This window comes from Danio aesculapii, chromosome 12, assembly GCF_903798145.1.
Source record: "Danio aesculapii chromosome 12, fDanAes4.1, whole genome shotgun sequence".
NCBI classification, from domain to species: domain Eukaryota; kingdom Metazoa; phylum Chordata; class Actinopteri; order Cypriniformes; family Danionidae; genus Danio; species Danio aesculapii.
The window spans coordinates 1,713,393-1,728,295 of NC_079446.1; the positions used below are offsets into that span (position 1 = coordinate 1,713,393).

General features: G+C 33.5%; 1 protein-coding gene across 1 annotated transcript; it reads right to left on the reverse strand.

Moving 5' to 3' along the window:
* Nucleotides 1-440: 440 nt before the first annotated feature.
* On the reverse strand, nucleotides 441-14,107 carry LOC130238638 (5'(3')-deoxyribonucleotidase, mitochondrial-like). Its single transcript, XM_056469719.1, has 5 exons — nucleotides 13,453-14,107; nucleotides 11,933-12,033; nucleotides 9,390-9,450; nucleotides 6,120-6,234; nucleotides 441-4,308 (listed from the first exon to the last, which is right to left on the reverse strand). The coding sequence occupies exons 1-5, from the start codon at nucleotides 13,711-13,713 to the stop codon at nucleotides 4,169-4,171; spliced, it is 678 nt and encodes a 225-aa protein (XP_056325694.1). The 5' UTR covers nucleotides 13,714-14,107; the 3' UTR covers nucleotides 441-4,168.
* Nucleotides 14,108-14,903: the final 796 nt, after the last annotated feature.

Consider the following 14,903-nt stretch of genomic DNA (forward strand, 5'->3'; position numbering starts at 1 on the left):
ATTAATTAGTATTATTATTATTAATTATTATTATTAATTATTATTATTATTATTATTATTAATTATAATTATTATTATTACTATGTATTATTATTAATTATTATTATTATTATTAGTAGTAGTAGTATTATTTATTATTAATTATTATTATTATTATTATTAATTATTTTTATTATTAATTATTATTATTATTATTATTATTAATTATTATTATTATTTATTATTATTATTATTATTATTATTATTATTATTATTTATTATTATTATTATTATTATTAATCATTATTATTAATTATTATTATTATTAATTTTTTTATTATTAATTATTATTATTATTATTAATTATTATTATTATTATTATTATTATTATTTATTATTATTATTATTATTTATTAATTATTATTATTATTATTATTAATTATTATTATTATATATCCATGTTTTTTGAGTTTTAAACAACTGTAAAAAAAAAGTGTAATTTAGCTTTTCAAGTAAGTTTATCTGAATTGAAGAAGGTTTAAATGTTTGTACAACCTGAGAATTAACAGCAACCTTTAAACCTCCTCCTTGTCAAGTGATTTAGACTGATGTCCTAAAGCTCAGACACACGATTAAAGCTTATAAAATGATAAGCAACTCTCTCCGCTTCTCTGGAGCTCAGAAATCTCATGATCTGCAGTTGACTTCAATGATGAACGAGTGAATGAATCAGACCTTTATCAGTTCACAGACGCCAGCGCACAGATTATCAACAGCGCTGAACTTTAAACACTCTCACTGCTCAAATCACGGCCTGTTTGTTCTTATAAATGGATGATAAGCGTGACTGTAATGCTTTATTTGAGCTTTTTTAGATCTTAGTATCAGTATGTTAGTCTATCTAATCTAGTGTGCTCCAAAAATGTGCGTTAATAAGATATAAACCTGATACGAAGCTTGCAGTTGTCACTTCCGCCTAAATATATCAATGAGTTCATTAACGTCGCCTCATACTTCAGTATCAAATCTTCTGACCAATCAGATGCTCTCTAGTGTCTGACATGCCCCGCCCCCTTCTCATTGGCTGTTTATTTGATGCGCTTAAGCTCAAGCACTCAAAAACAAAGCACTATTGGTTGATATTTAAAAAGGGGAGGAGCTTCTCTATGCCCCGCCCTCATCAAATAAAAAAAATGCACATTTCAACGCACTTCATGGGACCCTTGTCATCTCTCAAACCATTAAATATGATTATTAGCTCAATTACCTACTAATTAGCTGCTTATTAATAGTTATTAAGCTAGTAGTTGGGTTTAGGCTTTGAATTAGAAAGTTAGAATAAGACCATACTTGGTAAGTACTAATAAACGGTTAATATTTTAACAATAAGCAAGAAATAAGCCACTATTTAACATGTGAGATGTGAAGATGAAGTGTTACACATGCATTTTAATATCAAATGTTTAGTTTTGGTCTACAGCAGTGGTTAACAAAGTGGGGGTCGGGACCCCCCCAAAGGGTCGCAGGACAATGAAGTGGGGTCGCTTAAACTGTAAAGTAATAAACTGGAGAGGAGCGCTGATAAAAGGAGCAGTTGCTTTGAATAATGAGCTGCTCCTGTTTCTGATTGGACGAGGAGTGGAGCCTCTGAAACCGGGCAGATTTTGCAGAAGCGGGAGAAAATGAAAGTGTGTGTTGTTGTTGTTGTTTTCTAGTTTGAAAGGTGTTTTCTATGGCTATTGATCTTCAATGGAGGTGTAATAACTTGCACTGGCATTGTTTTCTTCAGCATGAATGCACTGTACTGTGATTTTTGACTTGAGAAAGCTAACTTACTGATATCATTTCATATTTTTATTTTAAGACCTAATTTCTACACTCATCTCCTTCTCTAGAGCTGATGACCACTGTTAGGAAAAGTCATCAAAATATATTGTAGTTAAACCATAAATTAACAATAGTTTATTAGTATTGGTTTAATGGAGAGAAAATAAATCCAGAACTAATATTGCTAATAATATTGACCTTAAAATGGTTTATTGTTTTAACAGGTGATTATTTCGGCATCCTGATGGATCAGAAGGTGACTGGTTTCCCTTTTAATGTGATGGACAATCCCATGTACTGGGGCAGCACTGCGAACTACCTGGGCCTGGCATTAATGTGAGTCTGACCTCCGTTTACAGCTGAAGTCACAATTATTACATTTTTCTTCCTCAAATATTTCCCAAAAGATGTTGAACAGACTCTGTAATACAATGACTTGCCTAATTACCCTAACTTTACCCTAATTAACCTAGTTAAGCCTTTAAATGTCACTTTAAGCTAAATACTAGTCAAATATCTAGTCTGATATTATTTACTGTCATCATGATAAATAAATCAGTGATTAGAAATGAGTTATTAAAACTATCATGTTTACAAAATGTTCTCTCCAGAAAATATACAGGAGGGCTAATAATTCTGACTTCAACTGTATATGACCTCTGTAGTGAAATACTGCTGTCTGCATGTTATCGAGTGCTCTTTATATTATTATTGTTGTCATATTTGAGCGAAAATGTTATTTAATATCTTAGTGTTAGTTAAAGGGACAGTAGAATTAGGAATGCCTTGTTTTTAGCACTAATATACTAAAATATAATAACATTTCACAATATTTTTACCCTTTCCCAGTGATGGGTTGCAGCTGGAAGGGCATCCGCTGAGTATAACATATGCTGGATAAGTTGGTGGTTCATTCCGCTGTGGCTATACTGAAAGATAATAACATTTCACCTTAAAATGGCTTTTAAACAATTAAAAACTGCTTTTATTCTAGCTGAAATCAAACAACTAAGACTTTCTCCAGAAGAACAAACATTATATCTGAGTTCTGTTTGTTAAAACCATAGGTCTCAACTTTAGGCTCAAACCCTAATCAAACACAGCTGATCCAACTAATCAAGGTGATCAGGACTACTAGTGATTACTAGTGACACCTTGATTAATTGGATCACCTTGATTAGTTGCATCAGCTGTGTTTGATTAGAGTTGGAACACAACTGTGCAGTGCTGCGGCCCTCCAGGAATTGAGTTTGAGACCTATGGGTAAAACCAAAAGTGTCTGGCAGTGCTGTTTCATTAATAAATGGAAAGAAAATTACTTTTGTCTCCTCCCCTTTTTGGCTGATCCGAAAAATGGTTCGATCCGTGACTAAAAACCTATAATGTGATCCGAACTGTGAGATTTGAGATCCGTTACACCACTAGTATTTAATGCAAAATGTAATAAACATTATGAAATGTTAAAATGGCTGTTTTCAGTTTGGATATATTTTATTATTTTATTTTTTTACTGAATTTTTAGCATTATTAGCTGTCTTCAGTGTCACATGATCCTTCAGAAATCATTTTAATATGATGATTTGATGATTCTTCTATATGAAAGTTGTGGTGCTTTTCTATTTTTTATATATCTTAATATGTTTAATGCATAGAAAGTAAAAACAAAAACAGCATTTATCTGAAAGACATAAAAAATGTCACTTTTGATCAATTTAATGCATGCTTGCTAAATAAAAGAATTAATTTCTAAGGGGGAAAAAACAACTACTTTAGGTTATGCATTGCCAAAACCATAACCAAAACACTCAATGCATGCATTAAAGAACTAAATGATTAATTCCAAACTAACATGCATTGTGAACTGATAATGAGGCTCTGATTGATTAATAAACAAAACAACAACAAAAAAAGCAGGTTTGCATCCTGTGTGTGTTCAGAGCGCCCTCTAGTGTTGATCACAGTACATCACAGACTCCACATGCTCTGACAATGAACAAACATGTGCTCTGTGTCATTCAGAATAAATGAAATATGCATTTATATCAAGTCGTGACGCGCTCCAGTGTACCACTGCATGCTTATGTCTGCATGTGCATATGTGCGGAAACACTGCGAATAATCTCCCACTCCTGTCTTTTTCAGCCTGAAGTAAAAGGCAGTTTATGCTTGATGTAAACAATGAATTCTGAGAAAACTCAAGCCCTCAGTTCACGTCATATTAACTAATAAAATGATGCTTAAAAACCGATTGCATAAAAACCGTGGCCTGTGTAATTAAAGGCAAACTACTGACCACGAGGGCTGATCCAGAATCATTTCACCCACAGAAGCTGAAATCAGCAGTGTGTATTCTGCGAGGTTTTTATGTGCGTTTGCTGTCCAAAACGCTCCTCCAGTCGTCGGCCCAGGACAGCAGGCGTCTCTGTTTTGGATTGAGCTCCTGGTGTTTGTTGTGGCAGGCGGTGAACAGCACATGCTCCCAGGACGGATTGGGCTCCACACCTTCATTACAAACACACAGGTAAGATATTCCTGCAGTTTATTTTTGCTGAAAGCTTCATTTCACTCAGTCTAAGAAATGCTGGGTTATTCAAACGTAAACTTTTATTTAAACTTATTGGGTTAGCATTTCATTTTCTTTCTGGCTTAGTCCCTTTATTTATCAGGGGTCGCCAGCGGAACGGATGCAACGGATGCCCTTCCGGATACCCATCACTCATTCACACACATGCACTATGGACAATTTAGCTTACCCAGTTCACCTGTGCCGCATGTCTTTGGACTTGCGGAGGAAACCGGAGCACACCAACAGGGGGAGAACATGCAAACTCCACACAGAAATGCCAACTGTCCCAGCCCAGGCCTGAACCAGCGACCTTCTTGCTGTGAGGCGACAGCGCTAACCGCTGCCCCACCTTTATTGGGTTACTATTGGGTAAAATATGGACTACCTATTAAGACAACTAAGACATTGGGTTGAATCTGGTCCAATTAATTTATTTTAAAAATAGGGTTATAGTCTCTATTATACCCAAAATTGGGTTGAAATACCCCAGCCTTTTTTGATTTCTATTTTATATTTATTTTTAAAGCCTATTTTATATATATATATATATATATATATATACACATTCAATTTTTTTTCATTTTATTTTGTTTATTTTATTAGATTTTTTTCATTTTATTCAATATTTATTTAATTTGTTTTATTTTTAATTTAATAAAAATAATTATTTAATTTTTATATTATTTGTTTAATATTTTTTGTTAATTATTTTAATTGTAAAAAAATAAATATGAATAACAAAAATTCATTAAATAACATGAAAAAAAAATATTAAGCTATTATTTGGTAAAATCTGGACTAACCCAAACATTGGGTTAAATTAATTTAATTTAAAAAATAGGGTTACTCCCTATTGCACCCAGTTGTAAATAACCCAGCCTTTTAAAAATAGTGTTTAATTATTTTTATTTCAATTTGTTCAATTCAATTTGTTTATATAATATAATATAAATATAATGTTAACATTTTTATTCTAATATAATTATTACAAAATGATTACATTTTATTTTTCATTTTGTATTTTTTTATTCCAATTTTTTTTTAAATGTATAAATTATTATGTTAATTAAATAATCATTATAAATTATTTTATTTAATTAATTTTAAATAAATGTTAATTTAATTTTTATATTATTTGTTTAGTATTTTGAATAAGTTTATTTTATTGAACTCTTTTTTTGAACTTGTTAAAATTGTAAAAAATAAATAAATAAATAAATAAATATATATATATATATATATATATGCAATAAATAATATGAAAAAAAAGAAAATGTTATTTTTCTTATTTAATTCTTTTAGAATTCTTCTTCCTCCATTTAATTTGATTTTTGTACTTATTTTTTTCGGTTAATTTGAACTATTTTATTGTATTTTTTTTTTCATTATTTTTTATTTAATATTTTTTATTTTACTTTACAAAAAGCTTCATTATTCCGTTTTCTGAAAGTATTTTGAAGCATGTTGGAAACTGGTAGTAATTTACATTCATAATAGACATGAGTGGCAACTAGTCTCCAATATTCTTCAAAATAGAAAGAAACTGATGGCAGAGGTTTCATTTTTGCGCGTACTGTCCCTTTAAATGGGTCAACTTCCATTCATTTCTAGCCATTCAATGTTGCACACTGGTATTTTCTCATCATAATTTATTTTATTATTTATAACTTTCATTTTAGTAAAAATAAAGAGAGAAAAAATACTATATAGAAATACGGCCACATATAGTGCAAATAAGTGAACTCACCCAGGATATCAGGCTTGTCGTCGATGAGGATGTCTCCGGTCACGATGGTCTTGTCTCTGGTCAGGATGATCTGCTCCAGAAACTCGGGACCCAGATGCTTCTCTATCCAGGCGTACTGAAAACAAACACACTTCAAGATGGGAAACCAAGGAGACGGACTGGAAATGCAGTGGAGTCGAGCCTTTGTGCATGCAATGATGCAGACACATTACTGAGAGCTCGACAAGTAAGAGATGATGTACATCCAGCCAACTCTTCTCACAGAATAGAATTAAAAATACATCATATATTCACTAATGTTCAATATGATTGTTAGTACCCAGATGGGTTTATGTTATTAGTCAAATCTGTTAGAGATAGGCTTGGGCGATGTTGATCAATTGGCATCGTACGATGTCTAATGTGAAACATCACGATGGCATCGTCATCGGCGGTGAATTAATTATTTATTAATAATTACTTAATTCATAATGAATTAATTATTTGTAGCCTACCGTTTCAGCTACCTGAGCCGCATGGTGTTTGTTTTACCCATAACCAAATCACAAATAAATAAAGAGAAGTGACACACAAATGACCACCTGTCTATTACTTTTTCCGCATGAATAGGCAGAGTGATCTGTGTCCTTATAATGGCGTCCACAAACTTGGTTGGTAAAAAAGGTGCACAACTAAGAGGAACCAACCAACAGTATCTGAAGTTTACAATAATATTACTAAGTACAAGCGTGAAAGTGAAAGACTGAATCAGTGTACTGACGCTGTGACACGTTACCTGATATATTCAAGAGACCGAAGAGTCGTTAGATAGAGACAAGATTAATTAAATATCACGTTTAACAACTATAGTGTGACGCCATCCAGCACTACATCCTTGATAAACTGTCCGACGTGCACTGCTCTCTGGGGTTTTGACTGCCTGCCTGGAGCTCAGACGAGCGCATGACAGTGTGTCTGTGTATGTGTGTGGTCACATGATGTGCATTTTCAGCTGTATAGTGTGGACGGAGGGCTGTTCAGAAATGCTAGGTAAAATACCAGTGTGGATGTGGATCGTTTTCGTTCTTAAATACCATTTTAAAACTAAGACACATTAGTGTAAACAGAGCCTCAGTGTGTGTTTTTCGTGAGCGGGTTTGTGACAGGGCAGGGCGGAGGATTGTGATGCCGGCTCAGCATCGTGATGTTTATCGGTCATCGGCGATGGATGATGGCATCGTCTATCGACCCAACCCTAATTAGGAAATATGGGAATATTATATATATTTCAGAGAGTCGTGTTATGAATTTAAAGTTTATGATAATAGTTAAGTTTGAGAGCCTTTAAAAAATATATATTTATTATTTATTTGTTAGCATAAACGGTTTCAATTATTGTCATATTAAAGATATTTTATAATCCTTTTTCGTTTATTTCAAAATTAAACATTTAGTTCAGTAAATAATTGCATATTTACCATTTTCACACAAAAACAGTAAATATTTGTGTGTATGTGTGTATATATTGTCAAAACAACACAAAAAGCAGAATTATTTTATTTATTTTATTAAAGTGTCTTTTTTAAACCAAAATCTTATATATATTTTTCTAATCCTCTCATAATTTCTATTTAATTTTCTATTATATCTAATTAAAAACAATAATGATAATTAAATAAGGGCATCACTGTGGCGCAGTGGGTAGCACAATCGCCTCACAGCAAGAAGGTCACTGGTTCGGGCCTCGGCTTGGTCAGTTGGCGTTTCTGTGTGGAGTTTGCATGTTCTCCCCGCGTTGGTGTGGGTTTCCTTCGGGTGCTCCACAGTCCAAACACATGCGCTATAGGGGAATTGATGAACTAAATTGGCCGAAGTGTATGAGTGTGAATGAGAGTGTATGGGTGTTTCCCAGAGATGGGTTGCAGCTGGAAGGGCATCCGCTGTGTAAAACATATGCTGGATAAGTTTGTGGTTCATTCCGCTGAATAATAAGTGGACAAAGCCGAAAATAAAATGAATGAGCGAATGAATAATTAAATAAATGAGCGCTGATTTTCTAATGCTAACACTTTTTTATCTATTGGACCTGATAACTCTCTCTGTCACTATTATTAATTTAAATAATGAATTAAACGAGACTAAATGGAAATTGTAATATTATTTGCATTTTTTTTCCATTTGTTTATCAATAAAAGCATCTCCCCAAGTGATTAAATGTAAATAAGTCACTATCGATAAAAGCATCTCCCAAATAATAACATTAATGTAGTTAATGTACAACATACAGATACTATAGGTTTATGGTTTGGTTCAGTGCTAGTTTGATGTCATTGACCCTGCAGAGTTTTCAGACTTTTGGACCCCATTGGAGACACGTTGCAAAATTACATATGTTAGAGCTCTATATTAACTGTGTGTGTGCGTGTGTGTGTGTGTGTGTGTGTGTGTGTGTGTGTGTGTGTGTGTGTGTGTGTGTGTGTGTGTGTGTGTGTGCGTCTGAGACATATAAGAACAAATTTGTATAATGACATGGATATGTCACAGGTATTACAAGGTGAAAGTGACTTTGCTTTGTAAGGACATTGCTTTTAAATCATACAGAATCAGGTTTTTATCTATTAATTAGTAATAAATGAAGATTTTTCAGTGAGGGTTGGGGTAGGGTTAGACTTGTCATGATATGGAATTTTTGTTTTGTGATATAATGTCACTGAAATTGTTATGATAAGCGATATATTGTCATTATATACAATCAGTGGCATAAAATGATCTCAAAATGACAACACATCACAATATAATGCAGATAGCTATAAACACATTAAAATACATATCATTCTTAAGGTTATATAAGCCCTATAATTAGATTTTTAAAAGGTAAATGTCCTATTATATAGACTATTAAATGTCTTATTAAGCAAATATCCAAATATAAGGTATGACAGCGGTGAGGTAGAATGTAAATGTCATTGTAAAATGGCTTTAACGTTATTTGTGAATTTGTAAATATTTATTGGAACGGCAAAAATGATTAGGTCATCTCCAACTCAATAAGTCGATATATTGATTATTGTGACAGGCGTAAGTAGGGTGATAGAAAATACAGTATAAAAGCAAAGGAAACCAATGGAATGTCCCCACAATTCACAAAGTAAATGTGCATGTGTGTGTGTGTGTGCGTGTGTGTGTGTGTGTGCGTGTGTGCGTGTGTGCGTGCGTGTGTGTGTGTGTGTGTGTGTGTGTGTGTGTGTGTGTGTGTGTGTGTGTGTTAACTGAGCTCAGTTTGAATCTTACCTTCTCATATGGACAGTAGCAGTAATGCTTTATTGGACTGGTGCAAATGAAGACATCTGTACTGAGTGAAAGAAGGAGAAGCTAAGCAATTACTTTTACAGCTAGTAAAAAGCAGACAAACATTTACTCAGTGCAGATTACTAGCAGTGCTTATCTGACTATTATGCAAGCTCATATGGAGTGTTTATAACAGGGTGAATTAGGTAATCACAGGCATTCTTTCACTTTAAACCTCAGTTAAAGGCACAACATGTACGTTTTTTCATTGAAATATGCAAAATCCACTAGAATAGTGTCATATATTTTGCTGAATTATGTACTAGCATTATACCAAATGTTTGTAAGAATGTAAAATGCAGGGAAACTATCAGTTTTAACTAGTGAGTAAAATATGATTTTGTTTGTTGTGAATACACGCCCCCTAGTGGCCAGAATTACATACTGTGCCTTTAAGGGGTTAGATCATTAAAAAATGACAGTTCTGTCATCATTTACTCATACTTCACTTTTGTTTCAAACCTGAATTTCTTTATTCTATTGAAGAATACTGGAAACTGGTGGACAAATGACTTACATAGTATTTTTCCTACTATGGAAATGGCTACCAGTTTCCAACAATTATCAAAATATTTGTGTGTGTGTGTGTTTAACAGAAAAAAGAAACTGATTAAATGCTATAACCACTTGAGGGAGAGTAAATGATGAGTATATTATGTTTCTGTTCATACTAGCATAAGAAGTCCCACAGTAGGATGAAGACCACAGCTTCCATGATTCCACACTTGGAGTCATCAAACTATTGCTGCGTCCCAATTCGCATACTATCCATCCTAAATAGTATTTAAAAGTAGAATTAGTATGTCCCAAATTGTAGTATGTTGAAAAGAGTATGCCAAAGGTTCCCGGATGGTTTACTATTTCCGGTAAAAACTCGAAGTGTAGAAGCGTCTATACTCTAACCGCTGATATCGCCCATAATACATTGCGCGTAGGACGTGAATTCGATTAGAACTACAAACGCGGGTGAAAAGTGTAAACAAACTACAAACATGATGGAGAGACCAACAGTCAAGTAGAGAGGCTTCGGTAAAGATCTTTGTATGACTGTTAATTAATATCTAGCCCACTGAAACATGTTTCAATCGCATTTTCTGTGTTGGATTTCATCTGCAACATCAATACTGAACTTATATAAAGACATGTTTGGACAATAAATGATCAACATAATCAAGACTTTGCTGTACTACTACTCAGAGTACTACACGTCTAAATCTACTATTGTCATTTCGCTGTCAAACTTTAAGTAAATATGTTTTATAACTGTGAGCATCAAATATGATCATGGGGTTTTTGAATATGTTTTATTTCCAGAACCTTTACTTTCTCTGTTTCTCAGCGGTGGAATGATCTTGCAGAGCTTTGGAGGAACGTTTATTTATCTACCTTTCAATCATAATTGTTATTAAATCACTTAATATATTTTAAAGCTAATCTTCTGTCATAAAAATAAAACTAAACACTTAAATATAGTTTTACCGAGACATAATATTGGAGATCCTGAGAGAAATCTATATCATATTATTTAGGTTTCTATTATTTACACCAGAATTTACTCTTCTTATCTAAAGCAAATTACATATTTATACTCAGATTGCAGTTTTGTGCCTTAATATATTATAAATACATAGTTCAGTGGTCAAAATAGCATGACAATCTTACTTATGAATATCCACGAGAGTTTAAAAATGGGGAAAATACATTTATTTTTATTGAAAACAGAACCAGCTAGAGACACGACAGCAAAAGTGTAAACAAACTCGAGTAGAGAGGCTTCGGTAAAGATGTTTGTACGACTGTTAAATAATATCTAGCCCACTGGAACATATTTCAATCACGTTTTCTGTGTTATATTTCATCTGCAACATCAATGTGAACTTATATGAAGACATGTTAGGACCTTAACCTCTGAATGCAGAATTATCCAAACACCTGATGAGATTTCTCAGGATGAAATACTCGTGAATGGGAGATTAACCTGCTGCTGCTGCTTCTCCAATAAGGTAGGAAATTAAATATAAAAGAAATGTGGATGATGTGTGGATGATTGACAGGGCTCGTAACTAAGCAACACAACGATCTGTTAACGAGGAAGTAATATATCCCAAAGCTTGCATACTCTTCTGTTACACACCTAAAAGTGAGTACTTTTCCTTCACAAAAAAAGTACATACTCTTAGGGTGAGGTATAAGTATGCGAATTGGGAAGCAGCATATGTCTTTGTTTGTTGTGAATACACGCCATCTACTGGCCAAAATTATACACTGTGCTACTAAAGGGATAGTTTGCCCAAAAAATACAATTCTGTTATAATTTACTCATCCTTCACATTTGTTTTGAACCTGAATTTCTGTATTCGATTGAAGAATTCTGGAAACTGGTAGCCTATGACTTACATAGTAGTTTTTTCCTACTATGGAAGTCAATGGGTGTTTTTCTCAAACATTCTTCAAAAAATATATAGTAAACCTGTGTCTGAACTTACTTCTCCATCTTGGCCATCTCCTTTAAAGCCTCCACTCCGCCAGGAAGAGGCTCCAGCTCCATGAAGAAGTTTCTGGATTCCCAGATGCTGATGGCTTTTTCCTGCAGTCAGTGGAAACGAGAGTTCATTTAACACCACTGAGCTATTACTGTAGATTTATTAATGGTTGGATGTATATATGTGTATATATATATGTGTATATATATATATATATATATATATATATATATATATATATATATATATGAACATTTCCTGCTTGTTGTCAAACTATTTTATAACTATCACAGGAGGCAATTCAATCATAACATAACATTAAGACAGCTATCATAACATTATTTTTAAATATGCAGACATTTCTGGATTCTCTGAAGCTATAGAAATTAAAAATGTAAAACAGGAAATACGTTAGGACATTTGTTATTGTTTACATCCCTCAAAATGGTCTATATATGGGTCACATATCTTTTTCGGTTATTTGGAATGACAATTGTGTTTTTACATTTACAAATTTGTAGTACCATTTAATTTATTATAATATAATAATTAGGATATTAATAATAACAATTTGAAATACACAGGCAAATTACATTACTTTATATTTTTAATAGTTTAATCTGGTCTGGCTAATCTTAGCTGGTCAGAATGCTCGTCTTCTAGTATGACCAGCTGCCAAATTACCCCAAATACCCATCTAAAATTAGCAAAACGACCACCCTGTATTGTTCAGGAGACCAGAAAAGATAGTTACACTAGTTTAACCCTATAGCGCCTGTATCAGTTTCATTCATACTTATTTAGGGTCTATAAAGGATCAACGTAATCAAGACTTTGCTGTACTACTACTTAAAGTACTACAAGTCTAAATCTACTATTGTCATTTCGCTGTCAAACTTTAAGTAAATATGTTTTATAACTGTGAGCATCAAATATGATCATGGGGTTTTTGAATATGTTTTATTTCCAGAACCTTTACTTTCTCTGTTTCTCGGCGGTGGAATGATCTTGCAGAGCTTTGGAGGATCGTTTATTTATCTACCTTTCAATCATAATTGTTCTTAAATCACTTAATATGTTTTAAAGCTAATGTTCTATCATAAAAATAAAACTAAACTCTTAAATATGATTTTACCGAGACATATTATTGGAGATCCTGAGAGAAATCTATATCATATTATTTAGGTTTCTATTATTTACACCAGAATTTACTCTTCTTATCTAAAGGAATTTACATATTTATACACAGTTTGCAGTTTTGTGCCTTAATATATTATAAATACATAGTTCAGTGGTCAAAATAGCATGACAATCTTACTTATAAATATCCATGAGAGTTTAAAAATGGGGAAAATACATTTATTTTTAATGAAAACAGAACCAGCTAGAGACACGACAGCTTAAATTGTGACTGTCTCAATAAAACAGTGACATTGCTATGTTTATACACTCAATGGGACAGCCATAAAAGATTAATGTATATAAAATATAATACACATATATAAGAAAATCTTATTTCTTACACATAGATCACTCCTCATTTCTCCATACTGAGTGGACACCCAGAATCCCCGTCTGTCCTCCAGCGAAATGAAGGGCTCGTTCGGGTATTTTTGTTTATATTTCTTTAGGAATCCTCCCTCGAAGTCTGCAATGACCCCATCCATGTCCACCAGCACCCGAAGTCTCCTGTTCCCGCTGGACATGTTCGCTTTTCCGTAGAAAATCACCGAGGAAGTGTTTCTCCCGAGCCATCGTGTGATTCTCGGTAGTAAAGTCATCATAAACCTCCGTCGGCCACTCGCTAGTGCGCGTTAGCACCTATAAAGTGAGCAGTTTTGATGGAGAGAGCTGCTTATTGTGTTAGCTCCTCTCATTGTGGAGGCTCACTATTGTTTTACTCATTGTGAACTCGTTTTGTTTGTTGGGTAGTTAGTGTGGGTCACTGGGTCTCATGTTTTCCAGTGTTCACTGTTCGTTTGTATATTTGTTAACAGCTGTGCGGCTAAAGCTAAGCGCAAACACTTGGTTTTCATGTACGTTCTGATATAACGTTAACTTAGTGTAGATCGTTTTAACGTGACCGCATGGTTTACGTTGTTATTATCATGTTGTAAACTAGCGGTTATATGCAGTATATAGATTAACTGGAATATAACCGAGATAGCAAGGAAAAAGAGAGATCGCACACTCGTGTAGCATTGTTTTATTCCGGTGGGCCTGTTTCCGGAAGTAGAGAAAATCAGATTTTTTTCTTTCCATATAGGTGTTGATTATAAAGGATAGCTTATAAATGGTTAAAGACAGGTCTACTGTTGATCTACAAGATTTGTTGAATTCTTCACTCTTGTTTTTTAATGTGTTTTTAATTGTGAGTAACAGCACCTGGTGATAAACTACATTACCCACAATTCCATCGAAAATCTCCACCAATCACGAAGATTAAACAACAAAGGGCACAGAAAAAGTGCTTCTCTTAAGCTATCGTAATTCACAGTAGTAAAGTCATCATAAACCTCTGTCGGTCACTAGCTAGTACGCGTTAGCACCTATAAAGTGAGCAGTTTTGTTGGAGAGAGCTGATTATTGTGTTAGCTTCTCTCATTGTGGAGTCCCACTATTGTTTTACTCACTGTGAACTCGTTTTGTTTGTTGGGTAGTTAGCGTGGGTCACTGGGTCTCATGTTTTTCCAGTGTTCACCGTTCGTTTGTGCATTCGTTTACAGCTTTGTGGCTAAAGCTAAACCAAACGCTGAGTTTGAAGTACGTTATGATATAACTTTGTATATTGTTTTAATGTAGCCGTATGGTTTACGTTGTTATTATCATGTTGTAAAGTAGCGGTTATATGTAGTAAATAGATTAAATGGAATATAACCGAGATAGAAAAAGTAAGAGGGAGATTACACACTCGTCTGAATGTTAGCATTATTTTAATTCCGGTGGGACCTTTCCAGAAGAAGAAAATCCAATT